The sequence below is a fragment of the Cystoisospora suis genome, assembly GCF_002600585.1.
Source record: "Cystoisospora suis strain Wien I chromosome Unknown contig_810, whole genome shotgun sequence".
Classification (NCBI taxonomy): Eukaryota; Apicomplexa; class Conoidasida; order Eucoccidiorida; family Sarcocystidae; genus Cystoisospora; species Cystoisospora suis.
In genome coordinates, this window is record NW_027153611.1 from 38,667 (window position 1) to 50,274 (window position 11,608).

The 11,608-nt window shown below is 52.6% G+C and overlaps 1 protein-coding gene across 1 annotated transcript; it reads right to left on the reverse strand.

Moving 5' to 3' along the window:
* Positions 1–1,125: 1,125 nt before the first annotated feature.
* On the reverse strand, positions 1,126–11,554 carry CSUI_001944 (gtp-binding protein). Its single transcript, XM_068062147.1, has 12 exons — positions 9,067–11,554; positions 8,410–8,581; positions 8,016–8,101; positions 7,529–7,738; positions 7,023–7,149; positions 6,144–6,437; positions 5,726–5,828; positions 4,840–4,994; positions 3,772–4,531; positions 2,625–2,749; positions 1,969–2,008; positions 1,126–1,753 (listed from the first exon to the last, which is right to left on the reverse strand). Exons 1-9 carry the CDS (start codon positions 10,812–10,814, stop codon positions 4,289–4,291), a joined length of 3,138 nt encoding a protein of 1,045 aa, XP_067925873.1. The 5' UTR covers positions 10,815–11,554; the 3' UTR covers positions 1,126–1,753; positions 1,969–2,008; positions 2,625–2,749; positions 3,772–4,288.
* Positions 11,555–11,608: the final 54 nt, after the last annotated feature.

The window sequence follows — 11,608 nt, forward strand, 5'->3', positions numbered from 1 at the left end:
ACACAAAGTGGAGTCAACCGACCAGAGCACGGTCCCGGTAAGACGGTGAGATTCTTCTCCTCAGCGGCTCGTCGACTTCTCGCGTCCCTGCTCGCACTGAATTCAGATCAAGTGACGGCGACTTCCCTCGATGGTTGGACGTTACTAACCAGTTCGCGCGTCCGTCTGATGTCAAGCAGGAGCACGTCATTGCGCAGCAATGACCATTCGACAAGTTCGTTAAACAGCTCGAGCTCAAAGTCATCCAGCTTTTCGTTTATTGATGGGTGACACCGGCCGAGGCCATGCCTGAATAAGACTGCTTACATTCATTGCCTCCAATTCTTCTATAAACTTCTGCAGCATCTGGTTTGCGTCGATGCTCCTGTTCAGGGAACGATGCTTCGAGCTTTCGCAGAGCTGCCCATTCCGACGTACTTGCCAACCCCGTTCTGAGGAACCTGACTGTCGCCAGCCATTGTGTGCCGACAACTGGTATGAGTACGGAGAAGAACCAGAATACGGGGAACCACGCAGAAGGGGCGCCACGGCCTTCGCCCTGTTCGCGAGAGCAGCTAGGCACTCTCAAAATGTCGAACCCCGGTGGGGAACCTATGTTAGCTCGCACAGTGTTACCCAGTGTGCAGTCACTCGGGAAGTACCAGTTTTGAAGAATCGGAAGGGGGGCCTACCCATGCATGAACGATGTTTCGAACACCGCTTCGGATTTCCTACCTAGCGCGGCAAGTAGTCACGTGTGTGGCAGTGAGGCCTGGGCTGTACGTACACCGCCGGTCCCGGCCAGGGGGTTGACGTCTTTTTTATGCTGTCCGCAAGGCCGCCCTACTGTTTGATAGGCCGCTGTTACAAGCAGCCCCGTTTCCGAACTGATCGGCACGCTATGATCTAGCCTGTGAAGCGACGATGGGCCTTCACCTGCACTATAACGATCAGAGATACAGGCTCGAAACAGATGGGAAACAGAAGTGTCAAGACGCGCAGCTGACTGACAGGGAGTATCTTTTGAAGGCAAGTCTCGGTCGGAGGACAAAGGTTCTGTTCCCGACTGGTCGCAGCCGAGAGGGCAGCGTACGTGAACGCCATAGAGCCACCCGCTAGGGAGTCCACGAAACAGAAAACCCTCCTTACGAGAATCACACAAATTGATACCTGCAACGCCCTTGGTCCTACACTCTCACATCAACACTTGTATGCGAAAGCGGGACGACGGCGGAACCGCAAAGTACAGACCTTGCTGCGAAGAGGAAAACTAAGTGGGCACTCCAGTGTCAGGAGAAACCTCAGGCACTCGTGCCTCGTTGAACGCAAGGCCGCTGCCCGTCGAGAGACCTCCACTAGGAAAAAAGAAGTTGTCAGGGGACACTACTGGGAGCTACACAGCAAGCAGGCTAGACAAAAGTAGCGGAAAGTGTAGAAGGACGGAACGTGTCCAAATATCTAGAGAGCCAGGATCTACCACCAACTGAGCCCTTCCATAATCCACCAGTCTTCCGGGACACCGGGCCGCCAGGCTCAGCCGCTGCAGTCTTTCTTGTTTTCACAGCTCCTACTGGTCCTGGTTGTAACAGTCGTTGACCATGACGGAGGGTCGTACCATCTGACGTCCAATGTGGCCAATCCATGACTCCTTTTCCTGGTTATTGTCTGCTATGAGGAAGAAGACTCGGTTCGGGGTGTCTACCCTGAAGGCGTTTTCTTTGTGTATATCTTCGTCTGCGCTCTTCACCGTACTGCAGTCCCGCAAGTACAGAACCTGAAGAGATATGAGAAATTTACACGAAGACCAAGGCCTGAAGACCAGGCCTTCGAGGCGCGCAGGATGGCGCGTCGAACGACGAGGGACTACGCTAGGGTGACGTCGGCGAGCAACTGCATGTCCAATCGTAGTTTGCTACAGGGCACGGACGCAGGCGCATGCGAACCGGAGCAACTGCCAGTAACTACTCGCCGCGAACTTGCGGTCCTCACCTCCGTTGGTTTCGACCGATGAATGTCTGACGACTTGAAGCTGCATAAGCAGTAAGGAGTCAAAACAAACCACCGTCGTCTCCAGTCCTTAAGAAACTTCGACTGCTTGCACAGCCAGCCCTCTTTTACAACATCACCCCGGTTGATGGTGATGTCCGAGCTTGATGACTGCAGCGGAATCATGGTCGCCGGCACTGCGTAACCAACAGAAGCTGTACCGTGTCCTACTATAGCTTCACGAGCCTGGGGAACGAAACGAATGTAGGAGACAACCAACGAGCCTGGTCAAAGAAACCAATGCAGGAGACAACCGCGGAGACAGAAGGGAGAAGTGCCTGAGCTCCGCGATTTCACTACCAAGAATGGGGCGCTCGAGTCGTGCAGTGTGGTGTTGAGCCCCTTATCAGAAGTGACAATCCATGGTGCTGATGACATGGGCTGACAATGCCCCTCTTCACCTAGCCTCCAAGAAGCCAGACAAGAAAGCGGCTACACAGGGGCTGTAGAAAGTCACACCGCCCGGCTGCCCTTAGCCGAAGAAGAGACGCAACAAGGACCCGCCGCGGTAAACTACGTGTCAAGTGCAACTGCGATCACGAAAGACAATTTTCAGAGAAAGTTTTGGCCCCAATCAAAAAATGCTGCATTTCTCGTACCCTTGATGGAGCGGTGGGTGAAGCTGCATGCGTCCGTCCCTCTTTTACTGGCTCTCCCAGGGACATGCCCAGATTTCAAAACATCGCTCGCAGCCGTCCACCTAAAATGATTGAAGCCTTGCAACCTGGAAATGGTCAAAACAGAAACAAGAACTCAGGTTGTTATGATACACGCACAGCTTCCAAAGGAATAAGAACAGCGCACTCCTCACTCCTTGGCTTGCAGAGAGAGAAGTCACACCCGATTTCTGGGCTGTCTTTAGGCCTGTCGCATTCGATTACGTCCTCCTTGGCTCTGGAATGACCTACAGGGCCGACAGGCTATGCCCAGGCTGGGAAGGTGTACCTTTGTCCCGGAGAATGTAACGGGGCTCGTCTAATCAGCTACGATCATGAGTCGCCAAAAGTGTCTACTCGCCTGCTCCCAAGGAGATATCGCTGCAGTACCCGCTATTTCTCTATCACTGGCCATAGACAGGGGCTGCAGTGAGCTGGTCGGCGGCTGTCCAATCCATCCCGACGCCCAAGTTGTTGACCTGCTAGCCTCCCTTTTAGGGAGGCATCTCGACTACTCCCGCGTTGCCCAAGCTAGTGCGAAGACAACAGCTGACACCTAGAACCCTGAGAATGTCTTAACTAGGGTTAGCGACCCATCGGCGACTGTAGAGGGAGTCCGGCGGGAGAGGTTCCGCCGCACGGCATCGTCCGCGAATGGTTGACGGGACTGGTTCCGAAGCACTGGAAAGCCCGCCCAAGTCGACCAGTGACCGGAGAACATACCCCGCGTACACGAAATGAGTTATTTGTTTCGAACCAGTGAAACTTCGAGGCCACAGCCGACTTCACACAACCCTTCACCACGTGATGAGTCGCATCAGACGGGGACCTCTTCTACTGCAGAGTACAAATTCATGCGCGGCTCTACCTCTTTCGTTACTTACCCTAGGAGGCGCTACAGGTATAGCTGAGAGTAGCGCGGCAACAGATATAGCATCACATGAATACGCGCTATACTGTACCATTCCGTCTTCTCTTTTCTTGTCTGTGACTTGATTCTTCAGCAAGTTAAGAAGTCCTTTCTGAAGAATAGGAGCCCTAGCCAGCAGCTGTATCAGGTTTCTTGCGTGCTATAGTGATTCCCCCTCACCTCGGACAACCAGTGTCGCACAGGCTTTGCCGTAGTTTCCGACAGGGACTGTGCCCTGTGATCGGCTGTCAACAATGAACTTGCCGTTCCTGGTCAGCTTCCCGGAGCGCGATGGGCACCCTACATTACTCCGAGAGATCCACCGACGTTGACGTTAGGCGTCGACGCGTGCAACACCTCTAGCCCCACTCCAGTGCTCATGATGTGAGAAGCCATCACGCATGTAGAAAACACAAATACTAGTTCAGCCAGACAAGAGGTCTTCTGACGGACGCAGGCGCTGCTGACCCCAACAACGGCGTGGCCAACAGACACAGCTACTCAGGACTGATCTTCGGACACGGAAATCTGGTTTATTCACGGATGAAATCCACCCACTGCACTCAAACGTTTCCCTGTTTGTTCGCCTCCCAATCAACACTCAGATGCTAGGGACTGATTTTTTCCCGGCGGGAGAGTAACCGGCGTATTTTCAGAGAACCGCTTTTGCTCTCAGCTCTGTGAGCACTACGACACGTCAAGCCTCCGGGGCTTGACTCTGTTCCGCAATGCCGATAGCCGACTGGAGCGAAGCCACCATTCGGCCTCCTGAGATCTCAGCTGTGCCTTCGTGGCGAGCGGACACTCCGCTTCCAGGCTCATGATATGGTAGAGTGTCAACAGCGCGCATTTCTGTCGGAGGTGGGGGAAACACCGACCCAGCGACGTTGGCAGGCAGTTGAACGGTCGGGGGCGGGAAATATGGCAACCGCTGAAGCGCCTGTAAAAAGAAGGCATGGTGTCACGACCGTACAAAAACTGACACATTCAACTGCATGCATGCTTTCCGGAACGGCCGGCTGCACCCTATCGGACACGCGTGAACCGGCATGTTTCCTTGAAGAGGCGACTCCTGACGCACGTTGAGCACGTGGCGCCTCCCACGTAAGTTGGTATTTCTCCACGCTCGAGTTTCAAGAGACAAAGGAACTTCGAAACCCTCCTCTTCTCTTCACACAGGTCGTGCTGAGTGAACCCTCCCTGCGTCAATAACGCAGCTGCGTGCCTACTGATAGAAGTATCACTTACTCTGTCTCTTTCTTCCTTGTTAGGCAACAGAAAGTCCTCGAAAGGCGCTTCCATTTGGACACGTCGCTGCTTGACAAGCCAGTCCTCAGGTCCTAGCAGCTGCCTAATGACTGTCACCGCCTCTTGCAATCCCAAGCCAAAACGCGCGGAAGTCCCTGAAGACGCGCAATCAGATATCCAGATGATATCGTTACAGAGACATGTAGATCGAGGCACCGTGCCTCGAGCCCTGTAGTCCCCGATGTTGCACGGAACACGGCAAACGTGAACGCTTGTTGTATGGTCAGTACCGCGAGCGTCGCGGTGTCACCACCGAGTATACCAGGGCACACGGGGAGAGTAAACTCTTTCTGAGAAATTCCAGTGTTGCACTCGTGTTCATTGGTGCTTCACTGTGATGGCTGCATACTGTGTCTAATGAGGAGCAACCCAGGGATGCCTGCTATAGCCACTGTCACTTCCCTCTCTACAACCCCGAAAAGCGCCCACAAATCTCCCTTCTCGCGATCTCTTTCTCCGTGCATAGATGAACACTACCATGGCAGGCAGTGAGTACCTCCCTGCGTCTCTCTCTGTCCACATAGAGCAGGTGTGACAGACTTGCGGATCCCGACCTAGCTGTCGGTCCTTTTGTTCCGGAGTCCTGCCCAAGCCTCCGGCGGTCCGGAAGCAAAATGAATGACTCTGAGGCACCGGAAAAAGATCCTTAGCCAGCCGGGCACATGATGCTCCGGTCTCACTTAGCAACAGCGTTAAACTAAGTCCCCGGACCATTACTGACCAGTGAACTGCTTGTAGTGGCATACACTCGTTCATACCCGATGATCGCCTGTAAGCACCGCAAACGTGGCTGAAGGAGTCTCGTTCATTTTTACCTCAGACTCACCTATTACCGGGATGTCGGGAAACCTGTTTTTAAGGCGAAAGAATAGGGAATCGAGGTGATAAAGGGCGCCCCGATGTAGTGCATCGCACTTAGTCGCGATGATCTGAAGGAGATGCATTGATACGAGTCAAGATCCGATCACTTGGCAAAGGAGAGACACCAACAAAGAGAGGAGTAATGAAGGGGGGCACAACGTCACTGGCAGAAAAGTCCGTCGCGTGTCAACGTGAAGGACTTTTGTGGTCTTCAACAGTCAGGGGTATGACGTCGGCTACCTCGGACGTGGCGCTAGTGGCTAACTGGATATCAGAACCGCCTAAAGAGACGTGAGCTATACGGGAAGAATCGCCTCCCACCAGGTGAGTACACATGATGTCACGGCTCGACACACACTCCTCGCTGTCCAAGTAGCACTGACCAGTTCTTTCTTTTCTTCATTTGCGGGGTTGTGCCTCATCACTTCTTCTCTGAGGAAAAGGAAATCTTCGAAAGGATCTCCGAGGCCCGTCATGAAGTCTCCCTCGGGATCTTGTTCTGCCTCCTCATCCTCCTGTCCTTCTCTGTCCGTACTACGCAAAAGACTTGCCTCATTCCCTTCGCTTTTCTCCCACGTAGTAAAGCGCAGAGACCTTCCACGGGCCACATCGATAACATACACTAGGAGTCGCGTACGGTACAGGTGACGAAGAATCCGCATGCCGCGTTTCTTATCCTGACAAACCGCGGTAGAGATCACCCAAATGTGCACCGACAGCGTACGGGCCAAGAAGAGACCTGACAGCTTCAAGATATCCCCTGATACCGGAGGTTGCGAATCAGCTCAAGCAGGTGTGGCTAAGGTGAAACGTCAGAAGCTACGCAGGATTTGTAAAAGAATGCGAAAGTACTGGCTGTTCACGCACGAGTCCGGGGTGATGACATAGAAAAACTATGCATATCCGTGGTTGGAGAAGACGGAGAAGCAACACCGACGCAAATGAAAAGAAAACTTCTTTCAGAAAGACAAGACGCCGTCGAGGATCAGCCAATGTTTCCACTCTGCGCGGGGGACACTGGTCACAGAGAATGTAGGAATAAAAAGAAAAGACTGCTTCGTAAGTTGAAGCCTGTTCCTGTCAGAACCGAAATGACTTGAACGGCGCATCATGCATCCCCGACCCCACTTTTCATCGGAAACACAGGAAAGACTACTGCGTAAACGGTTCTGTTTCATATTGTTGTGGCCGATCAAGAATGAGTTTGGATACAGACCCTCACTAGCTGCTAAGGCTTGACACAGACCATCATGCGCTATTACCAGGTGTGCCCCAGGGGAGATTGAAGGGAGGTCCATCAGTTTGAGTTCCACGCCGTCACTATACCGCACCGAACCAATGTGCGGGCGGCGCGTCAGGGCACCTTCCGGGCCGATCTTCGACTGGTAGCTGCAGTAAACATAAATACCACGGTGTCCCCGGGGGAGAACGCCTAGTGTCCAGACACTTTGAAGGGTTTTCTAGGCTGATGCACTCTCTATGGTTGAAGGAAAACAAGCACTACTCGGTTGCGAACCTGAGGAGCTCATGGCAGCATTCTCGTGGCAACCCCTCCCGCAAAAGAGTAACATATAGCTACCATTCTGCTAGCATGTGTGTACGAGACGCAGGAAGAAATATACACGTAGACACATATATCCGTGCAGATGTGTCCGGGCTGGCGTAATGGTCCCCCCACACGCGATTCATTCGCCTAGCAGCTCATCCTCTGCAAGACTTTCGCAGTTCCTTCGACCCTCTGAGGGATACGGCCCTTCTATGGACCCACCGAGTGACAGCAGCGGCAAACGCAGTCTTGCCACTACTCGGTGCACCGATGAGCGCGAGATCGTTTACGAGTCGCAACTCGAGCTCAAGGGCATTCTTCTCTCCAGGTTCCTCTAGGCGACCGTCCTTTTTCTTGAATGAGCTCGGGGCTACGGCTCCTCGACCGCCTGCCGCAACAGTAAGAGTCTGCTTGTCGAATAACAGCTGATACCTGGAGACACCGGTCAAACGAGATCATACAGCAGGAGAGACAACCACTCCCGATCAAGAGCGCAAGTTATGAGTACGCGTACATTTTTATGTAAAGGAAATCAAAGACGTGTGAAGCTCCCCGGCATAAGATACGGGACAAGACAAAACCGAAAGGGAATGACTTTCACGTTGGACAACTGATATATGGCATTACATCATGGTTGGGGAGCGGAACGGAGAGAAGAGTAACTTTACTGCCGAAAGACATCCAATGCATGAAATCGACAGAAACTCACCAGAATATGCTTCGTTTATAACGTCGTCCATCTGGGCTGAGACGGCCCGCAGGCACACGCTTTCTCACGATGGTCCCTAGCGGTACCTGCGAGTCAAGTACCTCACAACCGACCCCACAAGGTTAACCGTGACGGGCCAACTTCGATGGCTCCTTAGTCCAAATCAGACGCTCCTGCTGTCCCGCACAACACTACCTACAGAGTCGAGGCGGCTGTCCTTCTCGTCCACGTAGTTACCAACTGCACCATAGAAAACACGAGTTTCTTCACGATGAGGCACAGATATCGTGACAGCTGCAGTACATGCATGGTTGATACCTTTCCTTATTCAGAAACGAAGAGGAATAGCTAACAGAAAGAAAAGTTCTTCCCGGCGGACAAGACTGATGCCTACTTTGACAATCTTGTCCTTCGCGTGGAGCCCTCGGCTAGTTCCCTCGGCGTTACCGCCATCAGCAGCTCTCAGGGAATCTTCAAGTTGCAGAAAGTCAAACCTCTTCACATCGGCTTGAAGAATCACGCTTCCCCCATGTCCCCCATACCCCGGCCCTCTGAAGTTTCGCGATCTGCACGCATGCACAGCAAAAAAGAGAGGGAAGCACCCTAGAGCCATGCAAATAAACCTTTTCCATACAAGCCTACCCGAAGACGAATATATTCAGTACCGCAGTGCGGTTGCTGAGATCTCCGGTATCGCATCAACACTAGAATATTGTCTTCTGTCGGTGGCCCCAAACATGACACGAAGAGATCCGACAACACGTACTAACACCCGAGCCACACAGTGGAGACAATGAAGTGCTCGCCTGAGTAAACCATCGGGCTGGCAGAAAGCCCTATACTCCCTCTATGAGGGGGGTGGAAGGGCAAGTGATTGGGCTGTTCTTTGTGTTCTGCTAGACATTGAAGCACTCGCTCTGCCCCAGGCGCTTTCTGTGTCAGTTATTTGCGCCGTTATAGCACTCAGTGGGGTGAACTAAAATAGTCCTATGTTCACGTTCGGCGTATACAAGAGCAAGTCGAGAGCAAGGAAGTTCCAACGACTACTTACCTGACAGCGTTCTTCTTGAACTTCCCCCCATTTCCTCCTTTAACATCACACCACATGAAGTCGACAAAAGGCTTTTCATATCGAGGAAAATTTTCGACATCTTCCTCCGTCAGGCTTTGCATAACCTGTGTACGCGTGGGTCCTGCTTTGGTGAGCTCGCTGTTCCCATCAGAGGGGACAGAAGAACAAAAAGAAGGTGAATGTGAAGACGTCGCTTCAAACGGACCATGACAAGAAGCGGGAAGAGACAAACAAGGAGACTGGAGAGAAGAACAAGCCTCAGCGTTTTCAAGGGGAGAAGAGACAACACACGATGAAGCCATTTCGGAGGTCCCTGAGGAGGCAGTCGAGAAAGAAGAATCAACACCCCTGTCTCCCCGGTACGCGAAGGGGACGGGAGATTCAGTAGGAGAACAGGCGTCTGATAATGATGCTGAAGAGAACGAGGGGGATGTAGAAGATCTGAAAGAAGTCTCTTCTAACGACCGGGCGTGGCTTTTGCCTTGTCCCGGAAGAAAAGGAAAGCCGGAAGGATCACCCGCAAGAGAGTACCGACAAAGAGAAGTCATATTAGATGAAAACGACGTCGCCATTGCCTCACTCTTGTCTCGCATGTCCAACGTAGCCATATCACTCTCCTGCAAGCGCGAACGCTTATATTGAGGGCCCTGCAAACTTCGGTGTCCCCGCTGTCCTTCATCTTCTTCACTGACTGTCTTCTGACCTCCGCTCGTTTCTGTCCAAGGTTCTTGGGTTATCTGTGAAGCTCCATCACGCGCACCACGTTTCTCACGCACTTGAAGAATTGAAGTAGTCGGCAGATCCTCGCCTGGATTTCTACTAGTGGAGATTTGCCTAATGCCTCTTCTAACCGAGAAACATGCTTCTTTTCTTCCAGGATATCTAGTACCCCTGAGTGAAACTGGTAAGTACCTTCGCCGCCATGTGGAGTAGGTTGACCTCCGGTGATACCTGCTGGAGCCTGCTTGTAAACCGAGGCATGGAAGAGTACCGTCTTCTCCTCCTCTTCTCGCGAGACAGACACGCGCATTTTTGTCCCTTCTGCTGGCCTGAGTTGCGCTCAAGTCGGGCCACAGCACAGAACGGATTGCAGACTCTCCTTCTCTACGAAAGGTGCTGGAGCGCGCCTGCTCGGCTTCTTCCGTCGTGTGATGGAAACCATCAGGCATTGATCGCGGACAGGTGCTGAAGTTTCGCCTCTTGTCCGGACAGCTCAGCGAGAAGAGACTGGACTTTCCGAAACTATAACATGATGAAAGGCGCTGTGGCCCTAGAGTCAGAGGCTCCACTGAGTACGTTGTGGGTGATGTGATAGACCTGAGGTCGCTACTGCGGCCCCCTGAAGGGTGACAGAGAGCAGGCGCCGTATATGAAGTGCCAGAACCCTTTAGGTGAACATCACGCGTCTGTTCTGTAGCCGAGAAATTGGCTGGAGAAAGAGGAGGATGAAGCTGCCTGGAGTGGAAGCAAGGGAAGACAAAGGCAAGGGGGGAAGAAGAGTTCAAACGACACCTAGTGGCTGATCTGGAGAGGCTTGTAGAGGACTGCGCGTTTCGAGGCTCTCCAGCCAGTGAAGCCGGACGAACGAAGGAGGCAGAAGAAACAGAAGGAGAAAGAGAAGCGAGTGTTGAACAAGCTTGGCTAGGGCCGGCTGAAAGCAGCAAGAAGGGCATCACACATCGAGGAGGCAACAAACAGCCTCCGCAGTTCACACAGGTGTGAGCCATCTAGAAGCGTTCCACAACGTTTTATCGAAGATCTCAAGCTCGCAACATCTGCGTCCGTCGCTTTTGCTCTTGTCCTTTTTCGAGGGAGTGCGTCAGTGTCTCCTTAGTCCACAGGAGATGCTTTCTTGCTGGTGTGAGAAATCATCCGTTCCTTGAGCCATTCCACACAACAGCTGAAAACCTCAAGGTAATAGACTCAGCTATCACATGCTGCGGTCAACACGAAAGAGCACGTCTACTGCCCAGCCTCCAACTGTGGCTAACTGTGGTGCACCACTCGCGAAGATCATTCCTTCCCCTTCAGAAGAAGAACACCCTGGCTAGATGGATTGCCGGTGCGATGATCAGCAGTCAGGAAGCGGCGATGACTCATAGCATGCATTCAAAGAAGCTACGCAACGAATGTCTCTGAGGAAGCCGTGGCGCAGGGCTTGAGATATATACAGACTTCAGCCCTCAATCAGGCAAGAGTACAGCTCGACTTCGGCGGCTGGGCATGCACACTTCTATCCCCCGCTGCATGGTACGAGGGCATTCAGGCATTGAAATTTTGCTAGCGTTCTCCATTTGGTAGCTACAAAGAAAAGAAGTTGAAACGATCGTTGAGACAACTGGCACAAGCGCAGCGATCGGCTCTTCCTGTCCCGCGGTTGGCGTGGTGCTGTGTGACACACACGAAGAACAAAAGAGATCTAAGCAAAGGCAAAAAAGAAGGAAGAGGATGATAAAGACGAGATCAATGAATGTCCGAATTTATCCCAAGTAGGCACGTACAGGATGTCGGAATTTGTCTC